This window comes from Onychostoma macrolepis, chromosome 11 (genome assembly GCF_012432095.1).
Source record: "Onychostoma macrolepis isolate SWU-2019 chromosome 11, ASM1243209v1, whole genome shotgun sequence".
Classification (NCBI taxonomy): Eukaryota; Metazoa; Chordata; class Actinopteri; order Cypriniformes; family Cyprinidae; genus Onychostoma; species Onychostoma macrolepis.
The window spans coordinates 9,840,405-9,865,770 of record NC_081165.1 but is presented as its reverse complement, the minus strand read 5'-3'; the positions used below and the strand labels follow the sequence as shown (position 1 = coordinate 9,865,770).

Below are 25,366 nucleotides of genomic sequence, written 5' to 3'. Positions count from 1 at the left end.
TTTTCATACAGTCAGAAAAAAGAAAAGAAAAAAAGAAAGTCACCCGGTTTACCTTCACATGATCGTTACAGGAGTTAAAATACTGGTTAGAATTTGCACAGACTTGGTTAGTATGTCAAGATTTAACTTGTATTTAACCCAGAACTTTCCTTTAAATAGCTGATTTGACTTTAAACCTTAAAGGTGACATATCACAGCTTTTCCAAAAGTTTATTTATTTTTTTTACTTTATTTTCTTACATAGGAAAATAGCATTTTTTCAGTTATTCCAAAATATAACCTAAATTTGACCAGCTATACGGCATGACAGCAGCTATAGTCGGATGGTCTGTGTAAATGAAAACTGTTAATGCATTAACGTGATGTTGTAGGTAAAGGAAATAATTTAACGCTTTTATTGGGATGAAGGTGGTGGCAGAAAAATGAAGGATGATAATGTTATAAAAGCCCAATAAACAGACATCTCTCTTCAAAAAAGAGAGAACAAGAAAAAGATCTTACATGACAGTACTAGTCGAAAAACACTGTAAATCAGGATGCTCTCTGCCCGATATTAAAAATGATGTACCTACGTGATCATTCAGAAACTGCTAGAAACGTTAGAGTATTGATAAGTCCAGATACTAAGTATGTAGAGCACCTGAAAGTTCATGAAAGCCTACATGAGCTACTAAGTACATTTGGGGGTGGGGATAACACAAAGTAGTTAAGACCAGATGTAAAAAGGCAAGATGATGTCAAGGAAATTCACTCCATGTGGTAGATTAACATGACCTTCTCAAAAAAGAAACTCAAACACAGTCCTATTAGTGACGGAGTTGAAGCCTTCAATGATGTATCGGTAAAATGATGTCCAGATAGCTTCATTTCGACAGGAAGCGATCAGCTGCCAGTTTTTGTGAACAGTAATACCTGTCCTCAGCGATTTAGCTTATCAACCGTGACGGCACTAAGTAGAAAAAATGCATTTATCTAATGCAAAGCACATTACGACGACAAAGGAAACAATTCTCTTTGTGTGATTACAGATCAAAGAGAAAATTGTTTCTAGCTTATATGTTTTACAGTACATAAGTTCATCCATACATGTAGTGATGTTATCCACAGCCCCGTGGAGCCCAGTTTGGCATACACTCTCAAAAGACTGAGAGAGAGGAGGCACGAGAAAAAAAACGTGGAAAACAACTTGATGCATAAATACCTTTCAGCTGGCGCAGGGATGTGATTGGGCCAAGAAAATTTGAGATATTTCAACGCGATTGGGTTTGCGCAAGGGGGGAGGGGCGGGGACTAAAACATCTGAATAAAGTAAAAATGTTAAAACTTAAATATGTTTTAAAACACTGTGACATGTCACAAATACCTGCATCGGACCTAATTTTGCATTACATAAGAATTCCTTTTAAAAGAGATGAATCTCTTGCAGAAATGTCAAAATAAAATAATTAAATTAAATAAAATGACTTTTTTTCATACTGTGACATTATTTTCATGACAATTAAGTGCATTTCCACCCCAAATATTCTGCAAAAACTCATTCTCATGACTGTAACACAGTTATCATTTTTTGTTTTGATAACAGAAATATGTATAAATAAATTTTAATAACTAATACTTTCATAGTGTACACTTACAATTGTACTTTACAAATTAAATATATATTTCTTTGAGTAATATGGTAATTAAATTATTATTATTTTTTAAATGATAATGAGAATGAGATGTTTTTGCATGGCTACTGATAATATTGAGAATTAAATACACTTAACAGTCATAAAAACAAAGTCAACAAAAATATTTATTTTTATGCAACATACAAGTAAAACATTCTTTTTTGTTTTACTTAATATTTTTGGATAAAATATGACTAAATATTGCATTTTTCTTGAGATTCACCCTGGCAGAGGCCATGTTTGATAATGCATAATATCATAGCCTAAATCATAGTGCATATTGTCTTAATTTAAGGGAAATTCTGCAGCATTCTTGCTTCAGTTAACGTGCTAGAGTTGACCAAAATACTGTTTTCCTCGTATATTTTCACCTGGTTAGATCTATAACACAATATTCACAAACTGTACAGGAAATATATTTCTTCAAATTATACTCCGTATTGCTCTTTAGATCTCCAGACTTCCTGCAACCTTGGTTTAAAGGCAATAAGAACAGATCTCGAAAGCTGTTGCAGCTCAACCTGTAGCTTTACACCAGCGAAGGACGAAACGTGATCAAATCGACTGTGAGCTTTACTTCAGCCCACCAAAAAAGCCAGAAATCTGCTTTAAGCTTAACAATCACATCCCTGAGGTTCAAGTTAGCTGACTGTAGCACCAAGATAAACAAATATCTGGATAAACGATAAAAAAAAATGGGGGAGGAAAGAGAGACAAAAATGAAGGCGGAGGGTTGCAGCTTGTGAGCCCGTTTAGATATCATAGCTTTCCCTCTCAGACTCCAGGTTTATCCGGGGATCAGACGTTTGCCCTGACCAGTCTGCCGGCGCGAGGACCCCGGTGCACCTTGGTGTGTTTGGACAGGTGATCGCTCCTGGCGAACTTTTTGTCGCACATTGTGCACTCATAAGGCTTGACTCCAGAGTGAGACCGCCGATGGCGGGACAGCTCATCAGAGCGAGAGAACCTTTAAAGCACAAAACACAGCAGGACATACACATCAGCTCACAAAATCATTTAATCAAGGCCCCGTTACAGGATTTGATGTTAAACAGCTCACAGCCTATTTACAAGGTTCCCACACTAGTCGACTAATGAATTTCTATGGCTTGCTCATGAGATTTTATCATTTTTACTTTTCTGTTTGGCTGATGTCATCTATGCCTGGTAACATAGGATTGAACAAGATTTTTAAATGTTTTTGAAAGAAGTCTATTATGCTCACCAAGGCTGCATTTGTTTGATCAAACATAGGGTAAAACAGCAATATTGTGAAATATTATTACAATTCAAAATAAAAATAACTGTTTTCCATTAAATATACAGCCCGAATTTCATTTTTTAAATTTGAATAAAAGGAAAACTAAAAGACTTTCAAATCACATGAGCTAATATTTTATTCACAATAGAATATAGATAACATAAATGTTTAAACTGAGAAATTTTACACTTTTATCCACTAAATGAGCTCATTTCAAATTTGATGCCTACTACAGGTCTCAAAAAAGTTGCCACGGGGGCAACAAAAGGCTGAAAAAGCAAGAAATTTTGAAAATATTCAGCTGGGAGAACATCTAGCAACTAATTAAGTTAATTGACATCAGGTCTGTAACATGATTAGCTATAAAAGGGATGTCTTAGAGAGGCAGAGTCTCTCAGAAGTAAAGATGGGCAGAGGACACTGCATCACTCATCGGCATGATTCTGTCATTGACATTACTAAATGGGCCCAGGAATACTTCCAGAAACCACTGTCGGTAAACACAATCCGGGCTAAAGAGGAGGGTGACCTTCCAGCGTGTTATCAGCGTTCAGTTCAAAAGCCAGCATCTCTGATGGTATGGGAGTGCATAAGTGCATACGGTATGGGCAGCTTGCATGTTTTGGAAGGCACTATGAATGCTGAAAGGTATATAAAGGTTTTTGAGCAACATATGCTCCCCTCCAGACAACGTGTATTTCAGCAGGACAATGTAAAACCACATACTGCAGCTATTACAACAGCATGGCTTCGTAGTAGAAGAGTCCGGGTGCTGAATTGGCCTACCTGCAGTTCAGATCTTTCAACTATAGAGAACATTTGGCGCATCATTAAAAGAAAAATACGTCAAAGACAACCACAAACTCTTCAGCAGCTGGAAACCTATATCAGGTGGGACCAAATTCCAACACCTAAACTACAGAAACTCATAACCTCGATGCCCAGACGTCTTCAAACTGTTTTGAAAAGAAGAGGAGATGCTACACCATGGTAAACATGCCCCTGTCCCAACTATTTGGAGACCTGAGCTCATTTTGTGCATACAATTGTCAAATTTCTCAGTTTAAACATTTGTTATGTTATCTATGTTCTATTGTGAATAAAATATTGGCTCATGTGATTTGAAATGATTTTAGTTTTCATTTTATTCAAATTTTAAAAAACGTCCCAACATTGGGACGGGTTATATATATTTTAAAAGTAATTTATTCCTGAGATGCAAAGCTGAATTTTCAGCATCATTACTCCAGTCTTCAGAGTCACATGATCCTTCAGAAATCTGCTGATTCTAATACGAACTCATATCAGAAATAATTTTAATATGAACTTTCTATTTTTTAAAATCATTTTATAGAAGTTGCTTTCTAGACAATCAAATATTTTGAGCATTGCTTTTTATCTTTATTCTTTATGAACTACACTTCTGTTCTAACATTTTTTAAAAGAATTGAATACTTCAATTACGCTGGGACACTTTAAATTGATCAAAAGTGACAAAGACATTTATAATGTAACAAAAAAAAGTTTTCTATTTCAAATAAATGCTGTTCTTTTGAACTATCAAAGAATCCTGAAAAAATGTATCACGATTTCTACAAAAATATTAAGCAGCACAACTATTTTTAACATTGATAATATTGTAATAATATTTCACAATATGATTGTTTTTACCATATGTTTGATCAAACAAATGCAGCCTTGGTGAGCATAATAGACTTCTTTCAAACATATTCAAAAATCTTGTTCAATCCAATGTTACCAGGCATAGATGACATCAGCCAAACAGAAAAGTTGTTTCAGAGATGGAGCAGATCTTTATGAAAGATTATGAAGAAATATTTTTGTGCACCAATTAATCTTACACAATTAGACCAAAACAGCATGTAACAACACTGTTATCTTCTGTAGAGCTGAACTAATGAAATGTGCAACATTCACACTGTTATTGAACTCGTTTGAATCATCATTGAACTGCACTGTGTTGAACAATAACGCTATTGTCTTTTTAGAGCTTCTGAAATTGTATTAATTTCATAATTGAGGAACATTGCAACTTTGAAACAGTCTGTATTGTACAAAATGCTATACAAGTAAATGTGACTTGACAATTACAAGAGCAAATAGGATCAATTTTAATGTGGTTATCATCACTGACAGATATCTCACTTTCATGTTGATTATTTTCATGAATAAAAGTCCAGTTTCAGTGCTCACCTCCACCCACAGTCTGGCCAGCTGCACAGGTAGGGTTTCTCTCCCGTGTGTCTGCGGAAATGAGCCTTCAGGTGACTGCTCTTGGTGTACATCTTCTCGCACCCGGGGTGAGAGCATTTATGTACCCGCAAGGTTTCCGTGGAGGTCCTGGATGGACGTGGGGTGATGGCTTTGACCAGGCCTGTGCCCGCGATTCCGACCGCCCTGACGGCAATAGGCAGGGGAGCGATCTTCACATACTTTTGGTCTTGGTTGACGGCCTCGCCCAAAATGGGGAGGAGAGTTGCTGAGGGCACCTGCGGTGAAAGAAGGGTAATGTTCTGTGCCCCTTGGACACCGAGCACCAGGTGGGCCACCCGGAGCCCGTTGGCCACACCCGATTGGGCGTCTTGCTGTGGGAGGGCGTGGCTTAGCTGGAGAGGTTGTAATTGAAGCACAAATGGAGCACCGACGAGCACTGACGCAGCACTAGCCGCGGTGTTAATGCTCTGAGCGGCAGGAGGCGTTGTGGTCGGGCTGGATTTCGGCTCTGCGTCACCGGGGGAAGACGGCTGTATGGGAGGCTCATCCTCCTTTGACTCTTCCTCCGGACTCAGAGGAGCATCACTCAGAAGCTCCATCTTCTCCAGCAAGAACTCCTCAATGTCCTCCAGGGTTGGAGAGAAGGTGCTGGAGAGCTGGGGTATAAAATCAAGCAGCTTGGACGGCTGAGTCAACATCTCCTCAGTGGAGTCTAAAAAGATCTGCAGCGGCCCATCGTCCTCGTCTTCCTGCCCTGGACTGTAGCTGAGTTGAGCTCCAGCATCTCCAGTTTCGGGACTGGAGCATGAGATGGAGCTGCCCCTCTCGCTGCTCTCGCTGCCAAAAACGTCCACGAAGGGCAAGGTGGCCAAGGCATGGTCCGCAAACGATTCATTAGCAGCGGCCACCGCTTTGTCACTTATGGAGACCATTTGTTGGTGTGCAGATCAGAGGAAGGCTGAAGGTATTGCCACGATTTGTAAACACTGCAACAAAAAAGAAAATAGAAATTGAATATTGAGGAGAAGCAGTGTTGTACAGTAGCACACTAAAGTATTTGAACACTTTAAACAAACTAAAAATAAAGCAAATATTAGGGCTGGGCGATATATCTCATGCGATATGCATGCGCATCTCGTCAGTAAAGCCAGTTCCTTGATTAGCAGTAAATCTCCATCACCTGTTTTCAAATGGAGCGGCATTTAATACACAGAGCCGTAGATCACTAGCTGGGTTTCCATCACCCTGTTTTAATGCACATTTTGAAGTATTGCATGAGAAACGAGTCATGGAAACGCTAAATTTCGAATGAAAATGGGAGGTGGTTTTTGACTTGTGCGAAAAGGGTTAATGCGAATAATGGGAGATGGAAATGCATTTACTGACAAGCTACGCAATATCGCATTCATTATCGCAGATGAATCGCCTTCGATAATGAACCCGATATTGCCTAGCTTGTAGGATGGAGATGGAGATTTACCGCTAATCAAGGAACCGGCTTTACTGACGAGATGCGCATGCATATCACATGATATATCGCCCAGCCCTAGCAAATATATTTCATATTTCCACGCCACATTTCATTCTAAAAATCAGAAGGGAAGAATTTATATATAGACATGTACATACATGTAAATATTTTCAAAATATGTACTATACAGGTGCTGGTCATATAATTAGAATATCATCAAAAAGTTGATTTATTTCACTAATTCCATTCAAAAAGTGAAACTTGTATATTATATTCATTCACACAGACTGATATATTTCAATTGTTTATTTCTTTTAATTTTGATGATTAGAGCTTACAGCTCATGAAAGTCAAAAATCAGTATCTCAAAATATTAGAATATTACTTAAGACCAATACAAAGAAAGGATTTTTAGAAATCTTGGCCAACTGAAAAGTATGAAAATGAAAAGTATGAGCATGTACAGCACTCAATACGTAGTTGGGGCTCCTTTTGCCTGAATTATTGCAGCAATGCGGCGTGGCATGGAGTCGATCAGTCTGTGGCACTGCTCAGGTGTTATGAGAGCCCAGGTTGCTCTGATAGTGGCCTTCAGCTCATCTGCATTGTTGGGTCTGGTGTCTCTCATCTTCCTCTTGACAATACCCCATAGATTCTCTATGGGGTTCAGGTCAGGCGAGTTTGCTGGCCAATCAAGCACAGTAACACTATGGTCATTGAACCAGCTTTTGGTACCTTTGGCAGTGTGGGCAGGTGCCAAGTCCTGCTGGAAAATGAAATCAGCATCTCCATAAAGCTTGTCAACAGAACGAAGCATGAAGTGCTCTAAAATTTCCTGGTAGATGGCTGTGTTGACTGTGGACATCAGAAAACACAGTGGACCAACACCAGCAGATGACATGGCAGTCCAAAACCATCACTGACTGTGGAAACTTCACACTTGACTTCAAGCAACATGGATTCTGTGCCTCTCCACTCTTCCTTCAGACTCTGGGACCTTGATTTCCAAATGAAATGCAAAATTTACTTTCATCTGAAAAGAGGACTTTGGACCACTGAGCAACAGTCCAGTTCTTTTTCTCCACAGCCCAGGTAAGATGCTTCTGACGTTGTGACTCTTGATGCACTGACTCCAGCTTCAGTTCTCTCCTTGTGAAGCTCTCACAAGTGTTTGAATCGGCTTTGCTTGACTGTATTCTCAAGCTTGCGGTCATCCCTGTTGCTTGTGCACCGTTTCCTACCCAAATTCTTCCTTCCAGTCAACTTTGCATTTAATATGCTTTGATACAGCACTCTTTAAACAGCCACACCTTTCAGTAATGACCTTCTGTGACTTACCCTCTTTGTGGAGGGCGTCAATGTTCGTCTTCTGGATCATTGCCAAGTCAGCAGTCTTCCCCATTATTGTGGTTTCAAAAAACAAGAGATACCCAGAATTTATACTGTAGGGATGGTCATTTATTCAAACTCAAATGTAAATATTCTAATATTTTGAGATACTGATTTTTGACTTTCATGAGCTGTAAGCTCTAATCATCAAAATTAAAAGAAATAAACATTTGAAATATATCAGTCTGTGTGTAATGAATTAATATAATATACAAGTTTCACTTTTTGAATGGAATTAGTGAAATAAATCAACTTTTTGATGATATTCTAATTATATGACCAGCACCTGTATGTGTGTATTTATAAATACTTAATAATTATACACAGTACACACACATATATTATGGAGACAAAAACTTTTATTTAGGATGCAATCATAATTAATCATTTGACAGCCCTAATATATAAAGAAATTTTTGCCTAGCTTAATATAAAAAATAGAATTAATATATAATATTAGGGTTGTTCCGATTCCTATACTAGTATCGGAAATTCCACCGATACCACAAAAAAATTCTGGCATCGTTATCGGCGAGTACTTGAACCCATGTACCGATCCGATACCATTCTTAAACAAGACCTATAGTTATGCTATTTTTCAGATGTATTTGTCACCTGCATTTGACGCACCGTAAGCTCTAGTGTGAAGAGCACGACTCGCCGTTGCTTTGCTTTTTTCCTCACACGCAGAGCGAGAGAGAGAGTGAGTCTTACATGCGCGTCAATTATTGTTTAATAATTGTTATAATTACAGACTATCTATCTATCTATCTATCTATATATATATATGGTGAAGCACACCATAAAATAATTGTATCAATTCATACAGGGCTAGTAGTACACACAGCTGTATAACCAGATACACACCCAGGTATCAGATCAGTACTCGGTATCGGCCGATACCCTGAGCCTAGGTATCGGAATCGGTATCGGGAAGAGAAAAAGGGTATCGGAACATCTCTATATAATATGTGTATACACACAAATATATATAATCTTTAACCCAATAATTAATATATACACACATATACACATATACATACAGCGCCATGAAAAGGTTTTTGCCCGCTTCCTGTTTTTTATTTTGTGCATATTTGTCACACTGAAAAGATTCAGATCATCAAACAAATTTCAATATTACACAAAGATAATGCAAGTAAATACAAAACGCAGTTTTTAAATGATGATTTCATTTATTAAGGGAAAAAAGCTGTCCAAACCTACCTGGCCTTACATGAAAAATTAATTGCCCCCTCCTGTTAAATCATGAAAGAACTGTGATTAACCACAGTATTTAAGAAAGCTGGGTTAAATTTCACTAGCCACACCCAGGCCTGATTACTGCCAGACCTGTAGAATCAAGAAATCACTTAAATAGAACCTGTCTGATACACAGACAGGTTACCAAAGTAAAGCATGCTTAAAGAGCCACACATCATGCCACGATCTAAAGAAATTCAAGAACAGATGAGAAACAAAATAGTTGACATGTATCAGTCTGGAAAGGGTTATAAAGCCATTTCTAAGGCTTTGGGACTCCAGCAAACCATGGTCAGAGCCATTATCCACAAACGGAGAAAACTTGTAACGGTGGTGAATAGGGATGTTCATTTCGGTTATTTTTCCTAACCGACAACCGACGCTCGTTAACCGATTATTAACCGTTAACCGACAAGATTATTTTAAATTAGAACTAAAATTAAATTAGAAAGAATAAGTGTCTGTGACCCGTTAAAAATACTAACATTTGTTTTCCGGGGATTAATTTTACATGCGCTAAAAGCAGCAAACAACCCTAACCTTTTACAATTCCGATTATCTTCATGACTAAAAGGAGTATGCTAGTTGCTTCCACTGTTAGAAGGGGAAAAAATAAAAAATAAAAATAATCAAGTGATTTTCCAGCACCGCACACAGTTTAGCATTCTACCTTGACAATGCAGCCCGTTCATTATCATTATAAAAAACAATCAGTCAAACATATGGGAAAACAAAAAACACTGCTCAGTTTAAACATGTAGTAAAATATGTGCCGTTAGGCGTTATCACCGTACCGCCGTGAAGTTATGCAAAACATTTTGTTTTACGTGGATATTGGAACGCGAGTGAAGTAGGCCTAGGCTACATAAAAGCTAAATAATATTTTGGCATTCAAATACATCGCGAATACGGAAACATTTGATTTTGTGTCGAAGGAGAGACCCAACATTGGTTTCAGTTTCGTTTAAGCCTTAATTCGTTTTGGTTTGTCGCTATAGCTTCTTACATTTTTAATTCTTGTTCTTTTCTAAATAGCCTACTGTTAATTGAAAGGATTTGTTGTGGAGTGAGGGGAACTAAAATAGCATAGCTATGTTTACAGTGTTTATTATAATATTTGTAATTCGCGTCGGCCTATTTCTGAATGAAATAATAAAATGTGACTTATAGGCGACTTATGCTTTTTTCTCTCTCTCTCTAAAAAACATTTTTTTTTTCTTTTAATACGTGTAGCTTATTTTAACCATGCATTAAACCTTTTAAAATATCTTGATAAATTACTGAAAAAAAATAATTAAAATAAATAAATAAATAAGTGACTTTAAACCATTTAACTGATTGTATTAATCGGTCAAAATTCGTATCGGTCGGTTAACGGTTAAACGGTTAAAATGAACATCTCTAGTGGTGAACCTTCCCAGGAGTGGCCGGCCTACCAAAATTACTCCAAGAGCACAACGACGACTCATCCAGGAGGTCATAAAAGAACCCTGAACAACATCTAAAGAACTGCAGGCCTCACTTGCCTCAATTAAGGTCAGTGTTCATGATTCAACAATAAGAAAGAGACTGGGCAAAAACAGCATCCATGGGAGAGTTCCAAGGCAAAAGCCATTGCTGACCAAAAAGAACACAAAGGCTCGTCTCACATTTGCCAAAAAAACATCTTGATTATCCCCAAGACTTTTGGACAAATATTCTATGGACTGATGCGACAAAAGTTGAACTTTTTGGAAGGTGTGTGTCCCGTTACATCTGATGCAAAACCAACACAGCATTTCATAAAAAGATCATCATACCAACAGTCAAACATGGTGGTGGTAGTGTGATGGTCTGAGGCTGCTTTGCAGCTTCAGAACCTGGATAACTTGCCATAATTGAACCATGAATTCTGCACTCTATCAGAAAATCCCGAAGGAGAATGTCCAGCCATCAGTTTGTGACCTCAAGCTCAAGTGCACTTGGGTTATGCAGCAGGACAATGATCCCAAACACAGCAGCAAGTCCACCTCTGAATGTCTCAAGAAAAACAAAATTAAGGTTTTGGAGTGGCCAAGTCAAAGTTCGAACTTAAATCCAATTGAAATGCTGTGGCATGACCTTAAACAGTCCATTCATGCTCGAAAACCCTCCAATGTGGCTGAATTAAAACAATTCTGCAAAGAAGAATGGGCCAAATTTCCTCCACAGTGATGTGAGACTCATTGCCAGTTATCGCAAACACTTGATTGCAGTTGTTGCAGCAAAGAGTGGCACAACCAGTTATTAGATTTAGGGGGCAGTTACTTTTTCACATAAGGCGAGGCAGGTTTGGACAGCTTTTTTCCCTTAATAAATGAAATCATTGTTTCAAATTTACTCTGGTTATCTTTGTGTAATATTAAAATGTGTTTGATCTGAATCTTTTAAGTGTGACATGCAAAATAAAATAAAAAACAGGAAGGGGGCAAAAACCTTTTGTGTGTGTGTGTGTGTATATATATATAATATATATTTATTAATTTTTTATTGAATTTTTTAAGGTACTTCATAGTGAGCTTTAATTTGTAGGAAGATAGACTGGGGGAGTGACTTTTTTTTGAGTCAGACATATGTCACTTTGCTCACATCTGATTGGTCCAATTTCAGTTTGAGATCCCTAACTCAGAACATAACCTGCCCTGGAGCAGGTTAGCCGTGGAGTGTAAATTACTATGGCAATGAAAGCAGATAAAACCAAGCCACTTTCATGGTACCTAAAACCCAGGATTGGTGCAAACTAAACTGAAATTTACCTGGCTAGCCAGATAATCCAGCTTCATGGAACAGGCCCCTGGTGTGATGTTTCGATTTGATGCAATGAAATATGCATTTTAAGTTTCCAAATAGTTCTGGAGCCAATATTTACATGCGCCCATGCTCATTATTACAGCGCGTGCAGAGATTAAAGTACAGAGGTTTATGGGCTAGAAAGAGGAGGGGCTGTTCAAAACAACACAGCACAAATCACCATCACAACATAAATCACAATGTACACTAAACCAATTACAGGGGAAACGACAGAATCAAACTTGCATAAACACTGCACCGATGCTCAACTACAGCACACACATGAGGCACTAGACATGTGTTTCACTAAAGTGCGTCAGCAGGGCAGGAAAACAGGCCTGCACACATGCTCTCAACACACAGCCGAGCAAAACTGCCGCTTTTGCACCACACGGCCACAACCTTCCCAGAAACAGGTGTCAAGTTCAACAAAGTGGGGTCATTTAGATCGAATCTGACCCTCTGTTTAAAAATCGACTTCGGTTTGCTTTATCGAACGTAAAACGATATATGCATGCCTCATTACCTCGTGTAAATATGGATCGAAATGTCCGGATTGTGGATGTATGACATAGGATGAATCCAGATGTCCCTTTCAATGTTATTGTTGGGAAGAACATCGTCCTTGCCACGGTTCCATGTTGGCATTTCTCACGCAGACCTGTCACATGACACGCATCGCAATGCACTCGAGGGCACGGATCCGATTCCTCGCTTCTGATTGGCTGCGTGGCGGGGGCTCGCCCCAAAACGAGGTACGTCATTGGTTAGAGTAAAAGTAGTCATGAATTATTTATAAGAATAGGAAAAACATCCAACGAAAGCAAAAAAAAAAAGGTCTTGATGCATTTCTTGATTGTTTTGCATGCAGTATTTACAAACAAAATATGTTCCAGAGCCATAAAAATAAAACTGTTTTAAATGCATCCATAATTATAATATAAAATAATACAAATATATATATATATATTTTTTTTTTTTTTTTTTTTTTGAAAATGCAACATCCAACTGGTAATTTCAAGAAAATCTAGATGAAATTATTGAAAGTTACATGATAGATTTTATAATTTAAAACATATAGTTATCATAAATATCATGAAAATACTGCTATTTACTGCTGCCTAGTTGTCATTTTCTCTTGTTTAGTTATTTATTTGTTTATGTATTTAATTATTTATTTATATTATAATTGTCACAGAAAAAATGCAAAGTCAAGTTTGATTCATAAAGTCTGTTTATTTACTTATTATTATTAATATATTGGTCAAAAAAATAATTGAAAGGAAAGGAAAATAGAAAGAAAAACATGGAAATATAAGAGAACTGAGTGAATGATGTAGCAAATGTGGGTAAATATGTCTGTGTTTACTACGAAAATGAAAACAGCTGCTATAGAGACACTAGATGGCAGTAGTTAATAAAGAACTGCCTGATGCCATCCATCATAAGTCAAGAGGTGGCCATCTATAGCTAAAAATTGTATTATGCTAGTCCTATAAAATGCAGTATAAGTTTATTAGATTTTATTTTAATTAATATAGTTGGAAATAGCTTTTAACTTTTAGATTAGTGTGCTAAAAGATAGCAACATTAGGCTATATCTTAGAACCAAAACAAAAAAGTACCTAAAAATACACAAATGAATTATTTGAAATGAAATGCTATGCATAGATTTATGTGTCTGCCAACTCAAACACGTGTTATTGCATAAAATAAATCTTTAAGATATGCAGTTTAGACTTTTGTTTCTCCAGCACAATAATAGAGAAAAGAATAACCAGCAAGTCTTCAGCCATGAGATAATATGTAAACATTACTTTCTTTAACAGGTTGAACAGGGTTGTCTCACAATATTCAAAACCCAAAATTCTTACTCATCTTCACTTTAAACATTCAGCATGTTTACTTTTCTGCACTTCAGTACACCCATCTAATACTTCATTGTTACTTGTGTAATTGCTCTCCTTAATAGGTATACAATTGTGCAATATTGCAAATATAATATTGTAAGCCACAGGTTACATAATAGTCTTTTCAAATAATTTAATGCTCAAATAAGACCTTTTTGTGTAAATATGTGACCACATATTGTTTGCTGAGTATTACAGCCAATGCATCCAATTGCACATTATCTCTCTCTCCAAAAATGCTAAACAGAACCAGCTGCCCTTCATAGTTTTTGTCACTATCCAGAGTCTCTTGCTCTGCTGGTAACATCTCAGTCATCTCGTATCAATATCCGCCTTCTCAAAGACGATCTTACTGGAGAAATACACAGCCACCAGACTCAACAGAGACGCACAGGCCATGTATGCAGTCACACTCTGGAAGAGCTGCACGATGGAGCCCATGACGAGGGACGGGACCACCTGAGACAGCAAGTAGGCGCTGTCTAAAATGGCGATGTCTGTGCCCATGCCTCTGACGGCTGAGGGTTGTGGCTCCAAGGTGATAGGCACATGCAGATCAAGTGATTGTGAGTGTTTTATATTGCTCTGGAAGGGTATCGTAGCTGGATACCCATTGATGCACCCATTAGTTATTTTCTGCTTAGTCAAGGACGGCATCTCTGATCTGATTAATATTAGATCTTCCTCCCTGAGAGGAATTTTGCACCTTTCGGTGGAGAAAAACACCTGGAAATTGAGAAGTGCAACTGGTTAGGATATGAACATTAAAGTGGAAGATATACAAATGCATGATGTTTTGTTTGGAGTCGTTACCTGTGCATTTGTGTGGTATAGGCATGTGAGCGTGTATGGCAGAATCTGCAGGGTGCAGAAGGTGAATCCTGTAGCAGCGACCATGATGGTGACTAATATAATATTGTGGGATACGGTCATAACTGCTGTACTCACAGCCAGCAGAATCACGCTGCTCAGGTACAGCTTTCTGACTCCAATACACAACACCATACGCTCCATAAGCAATGAGAAGATCACAGAGGTCACACACTGGAGGAAAAGACCCAGGCTGGCCATTCGCACACCTGGAGTGACAAAAAATAACACAAAAATATTTAGTTTCTATATAAACTATTACTCCAGTCTTCAGTGTCATGTGATCCTTCAGAAATCATTCTAACAGTGGTTTCTAGCTTTAGTAATAGCATTAATTCTTGCTACATAAGATACCTGTCTGTGATGCAATGCTCTGTTATACTGCATTTATGTGTAACGTTAATAGCCTATTTATGGTTTCTATAGCCGTGGCATCATTATGATGGTATTAAGAGGTGGATTAATTCATGTAGGATGCCACTGAAGGCCTAGGTGTGAAATGCACTGCCCGCAACTGCATTCTAATATACTGATTTGCTGCTGAAAAAAAAAAAAAAAAACTCTTATTATTATCAATTTTGAAAACAGTTGTGCTGCTTATTTATTTATTTGTGGAATGTTTTTCAGGATTCTTTAATGAATAGCAAGTACAAAATAACATTATTTATTTACCATTATTAATGTCTTTACTATCACTTTTGAGCAATATAATCAATATTGACTAAAGTATTGACTGTCTTAAAAAATTTGTATTATATTTTTTATATTTTATTATTATTTATATATATCCCCCAAAAAAATCACCCAAAATTTAAATGAATAAATTAAGTGCTAGTATTATTCAAATTACTAGAATTTTCCATATAGTAATATTTAGTATACATAGTAATTAATCGTAATAAATAAATTCTCTATTATAGATCTATACTTATTAAAAGTAATATTATTATATTAATATGAATGCTAATATTAATACTACTAAAAATGTGTGTTTGTGTGTGTGTGTGTGTGTGTGTGTGTGTGTGCACACGCAATTAATATATTTACTGTCATTAGCTCAGCAACATGCTAACACTAACTGAAATAAATTAACTGTGAGTGTAGTCTCATCTTGAATATAAACATATTTTGTTTTACTGCACTGGTAGAGTTTTTTTTTTTTTTTCAGACTTTTGTTGTTTAAATGTAAAACAAGTGCAGTAAGACGACATACACTCTTATTAAAGATACACTCTCAGGAAAAAAGGTACAAAAGCTGTCACTGGTGTGGTACCTTTTTTTACCCCTAGGGTACTGCCCCAGTGACATCTTTTGTACCTTTTTTACTCCTAAGGGGTACATATTAGAACCTTTTGAAAGGGTACCACCCCAGCGTTTGTACTTTTTTGTCTGAGTTCATTGCATTCTCTTAAAACAAGTTTAAAAATCATGCAGTGCAGTGTTGCTTCTCGAGTAAATTTATCTTGTTTCAAGTACATTTTCTGTATATATTACAGATAAAACTGCACCTTCATCATAGCGTATCCTTCCCGAGGAGCCTGGCTCATCACTGGGCACCCCGTCATACAATCCCTCTCCAACAAAGTCCGTGTAGAAGAGTATAAAGGACATAAGTGCCATCCAACTAAACAACTCAGCCATGAACAGCCTTGCAATGACTTTTGGCATGCGACTGCACAGCAAGTAGAGTTGGGGAACCACAGAAAGGAGACTAGAGAACGTCCTTCGCAAAAACAGAAATCTGGGGAATGCCACACAAGGGCAGCAGCAAGTCTTCAGGTTTTCATGCCTTCTGGAAACCTCAGCTTCCCTCGGCCGTCCTGTCTGCTCTTCAGAGATGAAGGCCATACCCATCAAACAGGCGAGAAAAATGAAGGTCAGAACAGCGTAGATGAAAGCCTCTTGTCCACCCAAGTAGACCACGGTATCCGAAGTGGTCCAGTCAACTGCGGGCAGCAGGTAGCCAATGCATCCGCCCAGACTGAGCATGAGGGAGTAGACGGAGAAAGCCTTGCGACTCTCCTCTTCTCCAGGAAAGAGGTCAGAAACCAAGGCCTCCAAAGGTGTGAAGCAGGCCTGACCACAAAATTCCATTAAACAAATGGCAAGGACCAGCAGCGGGACCTCCAGCCAATGCTGCTGTTGTTTTGTGAGCAGGGTGACGAGGGTGGACGTCTGCGGGATGATCAAGAGACCGAGCAGGACACCAATGCTCAACACCCATATGAAGGGACGTCTGCGACCATATTTACTTCTCAAGCTATCACTCGCCGAACCAATTAGAGGGACAACTATCAGCCCCAGCACAGGTCCCACAGCTGAAATAAAACATAAAATCATAAAGCATCAAATTATAAATTCACTCTGAATGTGAGTTTCTGCTAAATCCATATGTGACCCTGGACCACAAAACCAGTCTTAAGTCGCTGGGGTATATTTGTAGCAATAGCCAAAAATACATTGTACGGGTCAAAATTATCGATTTTTATTTTATGCCAAAAATCATTAGGATATTAAGTAAAGATCATGTTCCATGAAGATACTTTGTAAATTTCCTACTGTAAATATATCAAAACTTAATTTTTGATTAGTAATATGCATTGCTAAGAACTTCATTTGGACAACTTTAAAGGTGATTTTCTCAGTATTTAGATTTTTTTGCACCCTCAGATTTCAGATTTTCAAATAATTGTATCTCGCCCAAATATTGTTCTATCATAACAAACCATATATCAATGGACAGCTTATTTATTCAGCTTTCAGATGAAGTATAAATCTTCAATTTTGAAAAATTGACCCTTATGACTGGTTTTGTGGTCCAGGGTCACATATTGTTGGACAATATTTTTTCCTCTGTAAAAATGTTATACAATACAGTACAATGCTGTACAATTTCATTCATTTATTTATTTAATACTTAATTTATTTACAATATATTTCATTACTGAATCATTTTATTTCTTTTTAATGATTGAATACTTTATAATACTTTACTTTAAAAAACAACATATCTTTATGGTATTACAATATTTTTTTAAATGATACAGCTGCCTTTACACTTTAGAAAAAGATGAAATCAACATATTTGGGTTTCCTTGGCATTAAAAACTTTAAAAACCTCAGAGATGGAAGTGTCAATGCATTGAAGTGGAATTTGTGGCACAGTGAGTGAGTCAAATGTAACCATAAATATGTGAACTTGATGTAGGTCACGCAATCTTGACGGAATGGAATAGTTCCCTTGTTAAAATGCGTCATGTGTTTCAGTCTGACAGATTTGATTCATTTCAGTTCACTCAGTAAAAGATTCATCAGAATTCATTTGCCAGTCAGGTTCAAATGAGCTTATGCGTCTATTTGAACGATTCATTAAAAGAACCGGCTCATTAGAATCATCTGTTCGTGAATCGAACCACGCATGTGTCGCTATGTTTGTTCTCAAGTCAGCGTTCAAGCGGCGTTGAATAGCGTGAATAGATTTCGGAAACACGGCGACACACCTTTTTGTGTCATGTTAAAAACATGTATAGGCTATATGTCCTTTAAGAACCTTTTTATCTGTGTTTGACTGCTCATATTTTACATATTTCTGATGAACGCAGAGGCATTCTTCTCAGTCATGCGCAAATCGCGTATTTCTACACGGACCTGCCTTTTCAAATCCTTGGAGCTCACGATAAGTCATTCCAACACCTTCAAAATGTTCGGTTATCACTCCAGATCTTTAAAAACTTGGCCAACCACTGCCCTCTAAATATAACTTTTGACAATGACCTCTTTTGAAGTGACTTACCCAGTACCATGGTCATGAATCGTTCTTCCATCCCTGCCTCCAGCAGCATAGGTGGGATGTAGATGGTCCCAGCAGCCAAACATACCTCCAGACCACATGTTAATACATTAATCAAGAACAACTGCGAGATCTTGCCATGCATGTCCAGATTATCCACTCTTCACCTCTTTAAACCCTGCAGTGATGAAAGAAGCTGTTTAGCCATACTGGAATATTCCTATACATTGAAGCATATACCCAACTTTATGACGTCTGTTACATGCTCTTCCACACACAATGCTACCAAACGGATTCAGAAGACTCCAAATATTGTACATGAATCATATGGTCCTTTTCGGATTTGTCCATTTGCTATTGTTCTTGCTGTTTACTCGAGTACATGCCAACCAGCTTCCTATGTTTCAGTCTTGCGATTACGACCGTTGACACCAGGATGTGTGACAGAATAATACACCTCTTTAGTCAACAGAGTGTGTTTGTTCAGGACTATAAAATAATGACGAGTTTCTTAACACTCAGCCGATGATCTTTGACCTTAGTTGTGAGGAAACATTTGTACTGATCACAGTGCATCAATTAGCTTTATGTTTTATTTAATTGTTGTGAAAAAAATTAAAACGCATGACAACAATAAACAAAAAATGGCATATGTAGCAATCATTTCCACAGTGTAGGCAATTTCTTTGCCAGTTTCAGTTTAGCTTTGCTTGTGACTTTTGGAAGGCGGCTGATTTTTTTCTCAGATCTTAACAGACTGGTTTGGAGAAAATTGAGATGCCTGTTCAGTCCACGCTGATGTGAATTGCAAAAGCGTCCGAATGACGCACATCTGTATTTAGTCCATTTAGCAAAATGAAAATCTCCTGTTTCACTTAATAAGTGAATGTCACGAAAGCTGTTAAGTACAAGGAAATGAAGCATGTTTTTTGGCCCATTATGAGTTTTTACGCTGGGACAAATGAGTTTTTACTTACATGACAATTAAGCACAGAGATCTCATTATTGTAATGAAGTATTCATACATTTTGGCAGAATCTGTTGGACTGCATCAACAATATATATATATATATATATATATACTGTATATAGGTGCATCTCAAAAAATTAGAATATCGTGAAAAAGTTATATTTTTTTATAACTTATTGCAAAATGTGAAACTTTCATATCTTCAAGATTCATTACATGTAAAGTAAAACATTTCAAAAGTTTTTTGTTGTTGTTGTTTTAATTTTGATGATTAGAGCCTACAGCTTATGAATGAACATTTTCACGATATTCTAATTTTTTGAGATGCACCTTTATATATTGTTGATGTTAGCACACTATTTGAATTTTACCGAACTAAATCTGTTTGATTGTTCCTGCCTGATTTGTATACAGTACTTTTGGGGTTATTAGTTATTTTTTATTAATATTAAGTTTTAATATTTTATATGCTTTTGTTAAGTGCTGCATTAAATTGACCAAAAATGACAGAAAAGACATACAAAAAGTTACTTTTGTTACTTTCAGTACATAAAAATAATAAAGAACACAACTGCTTGCAACATTGATAATAATAAAATGTATTTATTTATTTTTTTGCAGCATATTAAAATAATTTCTAAAGGATCATGTGACTCTGAAGACTGGAGTAATTATCACAGGAATAAATTACATTTTAAAAGAAATTGCAATTGAAAAGTTCTTTAAAAAAATTATTGTAATATTATTTTAAATTGTAATAATATTTCATATTTCAACATATTACTGTTTTTACTGTATTTAAAACTATTTTTAAAAACTCAATATTTTTAATCAAATAAATGCAACCTTGGTGAGCATAAAATACTTATTTTAAAAGCATTGAGCAATTTTACTCCAAACCTTTTCTATGTTATCATATATCTTCAAAAATGCATCATTCATAACTTTAAAATATGACTACATTATGTACAGAAATACTGTGAGGTCACTTAAGTTCAGAACGTTCTTGTGAATATTACTTGTTCACTGACAATAACCGCTAACTTCCTCATGTCACAGTGCGTTGACATTATTGGGAAGGAAGGTGCAACGTGCGCAAACACATTTGAATTTAACTCTTAGGAGTGACACTCTTTTATTTCGCTGTCAACCACAAACGCTGGACTCCTGCCTCAGCTAAGAGTACAAAGTCTTAAGTATAACCCGAGTTGAACATAACTGAGCCATGAAAAGGTTTTAGACAGGAAAAAGCACTGAAGCGTGTCACATCTTACCTGATGCTGCCTCTGACAGGGAACTTCAGGTCCTGGAAAATGTTTTGTTTCTTAAATTGACATTCTGTATGTATGAATACACCTGTTTTAGGATAAATTTAACATTTAAATAACATTATTTGAACCAAATAATAAAAAATATTCTTTTTACTGGTTTGTAAAGGAATACAACTAATAATCAATATTTACCAAGTTATACATGACATTTAAAACCAATAAATTAAAACTATAGTAAACAACAATAAAAAGACAGTGATCTATTTTATAAAGTTATGGTTTTACAGCCACAGGTGCATCATCAGCCACACATCATCAAATATTCTGTTACAAAAAAAACAAAACAGAAAACAACATTTGAGATACTTGCGTTTCATTTCCATCTGTAAGTGTCAGCTGGAGTGGTGTGGTCTCTTGTGGCTTTACTGATTCCCATGTGAATGTGTAGAAAGTGCAGCGAAATCAATAGAAGTTTGAGGAGCTGCTCCAGGAGCGCAGCAGGAAGTGGGCGGGATGAGCTGTGAGAACACACACGTCTGAAAGCCACATCACAGACACTCTACTCGATCTTCAGCATTCTTGCTGGGTCTGCAGCAGGTCATGAATTAAAGCTATTTAAGTCCATCACAACAGGTGTGTCTGCTGTTATAGAGTAATTTCCTTTAATGGATTATTTACAGTAAATGGGATGTGAAGATTTGCTCTGAGCGTTTGTGAGGGGATAAACTATCTATCTATCTATCTATCTATCTGTCTGTATGTCTGTATGTGTCTGTCTGTAAATACACAAAAAATGAATTAGGAGTCTTTTAATTTTCATTTAAAAATTAAGGTGATAATTTAAAATAGTATATTTTATTGATTATATACAGAGTAAATATTGAAATTAAGTGTTATTTTATGTTTTTGAGTGAAGAGAAACATCTGTTAATCTTTGTTAAGAAAGTTATGTTTGACATTTGAAAGAGTTTCTGTTATGTTGTAGTTTCTGTCGTTACCACTGTGCAAAAGAGTAGAGCTTATGGTTGTGGATAACCACATAAACTAACAAGGCATAATGCTTTGTTCAGTGAGCAGTAGTTTTAAGTATTTTCCTGCTGGAGCTTCTCAGCTGTATACAATCTTTTAATTGTAAAAAAAACTGAAAGTCAAATACATACAGGGTTTACTAGAAAATCACAGATATTTGAGAATCAGTTGGTGCGTTGATAATATTTTGAGGAACTGAGAATAGACTGCACCATAGACCAACTCAAACCTAGTCTAAAGTCAATGGCGCAATATATTTTTTTGTTATTTAAAGAGTGTGTTAGTAAAAAATGTGCATCTGGGTGGGTTCACAACGCGTGATCACTTTGCTTATTAAGAATTGGTCTGCATGCAGTCCAGATCTTTCACCTATAGAGAACATTTGGCGCATCATTAAAAGGGGTGGAACAAACTACGTCAAAGACGACCACGAACTCTTCAGCAGCTGGAAACCTATATCAGGCAAGAATGGGACCAAATTCCAACAACAAAACTCCAGAAACTCATAACCTCGATGCCCAGACGTCTTCAAACTGTTTTGAAAAGAAGAAGAGATGCTACACCATGGTAAACATGCCCCCGTCCCAATTATTTGGAGACCTGTAGCAGGCATCAAATATGAAATGAGCAAATATGAAATATGAAATATATTCTATTGTGAATAAAATATTGGCTCATGTGATTTGAAAGTCTTTTAGTTTTCATTTTATTCAAATTTAAAAACTTCCCAACATTTCCGGAATTCGGGTTGTATGTCAAATTTCAACACCTTGTTAGTAAAACAAAATAATCTGAGCTATTAGAAAGAAGTTTCTGTTTGTCACATGTTGGAGCAGTTGTTTCACATTTACAGAGCCACACGTTTACATTTATGATACTTTTATTAATTATTAATTTACGTTTGATTATTTGAACTACTGAGTAGTGTAGCACTGTTTGTTATTTTAAACTTTCTAAAAAATAATAATAAATTTTAACTTTAAAATTGTTTAAAAATATTTGAAAAACATGAAATAAGAGATTCTTTTTGGACCCAGAAAACATAATTGCAAACACTTAATGATTAAAAGTCTTGTTTGTTTCTCATTTTCACTTGAAACTTGACATTTTTCACACTTTCTTTTACACCTTCAGCTTCTTGTTTTTTTATGTCACCCTTCAACTTCCCTTCATTTTACAACTTCCCTTCAACTTACAATCATTTCTTTATATTTTAGTTTTATAATGACAGGGAGTTATTTTAGTAAAATTAAATTTTGATGATAATGATTATTGTTACTTTTTTTGCAGTAAGGAGCAGAGATGACAAAACTGCACTCAAGTAGAAGTACAGATACTCTGGTAAAAGTTGAACTACTGACTACACTTTTTTTACTAAAATTAAAATAAAGACATATGGGCTCGGACAACTACCTGTACTACCTGTGTCATGCTGGTAACTGGACCTCATAATAATACAAAAGAACTTAAATTTTGTTAGCAAATGAATGTATCCAGGCTGAACAACCATGTAGAACACAAGCAGAGAAAGACCAAGCTGACAGAATAAATAAATAAATAAAAATGGAAAATAACCATTTGCCATCACTAGGCCACATCCTAGATTGTCGGGTGATTCTGCCTCTTGTCCTTGGAAACAACTCAAAATTACCGTGATGCTTTAAAAATGATGAAATTTAGATGAGTTACATTGTAAATTTGATTGAAATGCAAACAAAATGAAAATTAGAAAGCAAACACACTTGTTTACCCCTGTTAGCAGGGGGCCTATAATTATAAATAATTGCAAATGTCTAAGGTTTTATTACAAAATTATGATTTTATGATGAAAAAATAAAAATTAGTAATATTTTTGTCAGGAATTCTTATGAATCCACTGAGAGAAAAATAAAATAAAATAATTGTACACCTCTCTACATTGGAGAAAAACGTATGGCTATGTTTACTTCCAATTTCTTAACAGAAAAGTCTTATTTTTTCTATTTTTACCCAAGATAGGGTGTTGTAAGTGAGCACTAGTAAGCACACACAATGTAATCTGAGGGCAACCTCGTGCAGAAACTCAAGCGAGACTCACAGAAGGAAATCCCTTATATGGACAAAGGCATGCAGCTATGGCAGTAGCTGAATAAAATGCCGGTATTGACAATACAATACAATAAACATATGATTGTGACAATATATGATTTATCTGTGTTTTTCCAGCCATCTTGGGTATTTTATACGAATAAAATAGCCTATATTTAGAATGTTAATCGACGTAGCCTTCTATCGCTGTATAGAATAATAGGCTATAATGATTTCTTCCTCATTCTCTGATATGAAACCATGTCAGATCACAAAAGGAAGTTATTTCAAACACTTGACTGATGTTAAGTGAATTTGGATTCATATCAAGTGTAAAAAAAGTGAAAGTCAAAAGTTGTAGTAGTTAAGTAAAGTACGGATACCAGACAAATCTACTTGCAAAATGCAAAAATATGGCTAACACTGCACATTCGTTGAAGTAGTTGACAGCACTGCCATCATGTGTTAGAATTTAGTATCGCGACTGCTAACGACTTTATAAGATAGAATGACAAACTAACATAAGCACTACTAAAATCAAGTTGGTTTTGTTAGTAACTGCAAAATAAGCACTTCATATTCCTGCACCTGCTATATTTAAACTCTAAATCTTACTGTAATTCATATTATAAAGAATTATACTAGCAACACAGAAGTGTCTCAAGTATCCCCATTATACTCAGATAATTCAGACAAGTATGCATTATGCATGTGATCGTTTTTCAGCTAGTTTCTAGAGAAATGCAGCTCTGTCACCATTTGAGATCTCTAAAGTGCTGTCAGAACTGATTCAACTATGAATTTCCTTAAAGGAATAGTTCACCCAAAAATGAACATTTTCTGAAAGCATACTCACCCTCAGGCCATCCTAGATGAGTTTATTTCTTCATTAGAGCAGGATTGGGGAAAATTAGCATCACATCACTTGCTCACCATTGGATCCTCTGCAGTGAATGGGTGCCGTCAGAATGAGAGTCCAAACATCTGATAAAAACATCAAAATAATCCACACCACTCCAGTCCAACATATTGTGAAACAAAAATCTGCATGTTTGCAGGAAACAAATCCATCAAGACTTTTAAACCATTGTTTCCAGGTTTATGAAATTTTAGGATGCTAAATTTCTCCAAATCTTTCCTGACAAAAACAACAACTCATGCACATATTGGACAGCCTAATGGGGAGTAAATTCTCATGTTTGGGTTAACTATTTTTTAAGATGATGTATATCGGTGACACAAAATGCAAACTCACCGAGGAAGCATTAAACTTCTGCTGGTTCTTGTTGTTCTCATCATTTTAAGACAAACTAAGTTGAAACAATTGATTTTGAATAATGAAAACATTTAAATGACTGGATC

The 25,366-nt window shown here is 36.3% G+C and overlaps 2 protein-coding genes across 4 annotated transcripts; both read right to left on the bottom strand.

Annotated features, from left to right (window-relative positions):
* Positions 1–360: 360 nt before the first annotated feature.
* si:ch211-117k10.3 (Krueppel-like factor 15) lies at positions 361–12,777 on the bottom strand. The gene is made up of 3 exons (XM_058792050.1): positions 12,624–12,777; positions 5,149–6,155; positions 361–2,640 (listed from the first exon to the last, which is right to left on the bottom strand). The coding sequence occupies exons 2-3, from the start codon at positions 6,099–6,101 to the stop codon at positions 2,472–2,474; spliced, it is 1,122 nt and encodes a 373-aa protein (XP_058648033.1). The 5' UTR covers positions 6,102–6,155; positions 12,624–12,777; the 3' UTR covers positions 361–2,471.
* A 550-nt stretch (positions 12,778–13,327) lies between these two features.
* LOC131549672 (solute carrier family 45 member 3) lies at positions 13,328–25,317 on the bottom strand. 3 transcript variants are annotated; one of them, XM_058792046.1, is made up of 7 exons: positions 25,260–25,317; positions 24,861–24,988; positions 20,912–21,426; positions 18,671–18,845; positions 16,386–17,195; positions 14,821–15,086; positions 13,328–14,733 (listed from the first exon to the last, which is right to left on the bottom strand). In XM_058792046.1, the coding sequence occupies exons 4-7, from the start codon at positions 18,810–18,812 to the stop codon at positions 14,320–14,322; spliced, it is 1,632 nt and encodes a 543-aa protein (XP_058648029.1). In that variant the 5' UTR covers positions 18,813–18,845; positions 20,912–21,426; positions 24,861–24,988; positions 25,260–25,317; the 3' UTR covers positions 13,328–14,319. The 3 variants fall into 3 exon arrangements, with proteins under 3 accessions (XP_058648029.1, XP_058648032.1, XP_058648031.1); XM_058792049.1 differs by lacking the exons at positions 20,912–21,426; positions 25,260–25,317 and having other exon boundaries at positions 24,861–24,875; XM_058792048.1 differs by lacking the exons at positions 20,912–21,426; positions 24,861–24,988; positions 25,260–25,317 and having other exon boundaries at positions 18,671–19,571.
* Between the last annotated feature and the right edge of the window lie 49 nt (positions 25,318–25,366).

What these genes read in the sequence shown, in the direction of transcription:
- si:ch211-117k10.3 (XM_058792050.1), bottom strand. Translation starts at nt 6,101, where the DNA reads ATGGTCTCCATAAGTGACAAAGCGGTGGCCGCTGCTAATGAATCGTTT. An exon ending in TGGCCAGACTGTGGGTGGAG is followed by an intron (nt 2,641 to 5,148) that starts GTGAGCACTGAA and finishes TGTGCTTTAAAG; the next exon opens with GTTCTCTCGCTCTGATGAGC.
- LOC131549672 (XM_058792046.1), bottom strand. Translation starts at nt 18,812, where the DNA reads ATGCATGGCAAGATCTCGCAGTTGTTCTTGATTAATGTATTAACATGT. An exon ending in ATTCATGACCATGGTACTGG is followed by an intron (nt 17,196 to 18,670) that starts GTAAGTCACTTC and finishes GTTTTATTTCAG; the next exon opens with CTGTGGGACCTGTGCTGGGG. An exon ending in TATACCACACAAATGCACAG is followed by an intron (nt 14,734 to 14,820) that starts GTAACGACTCCA and finishes CTCAATTTCCAG; the next exon opens with GTGTTTTTCTCCACCGAAAG.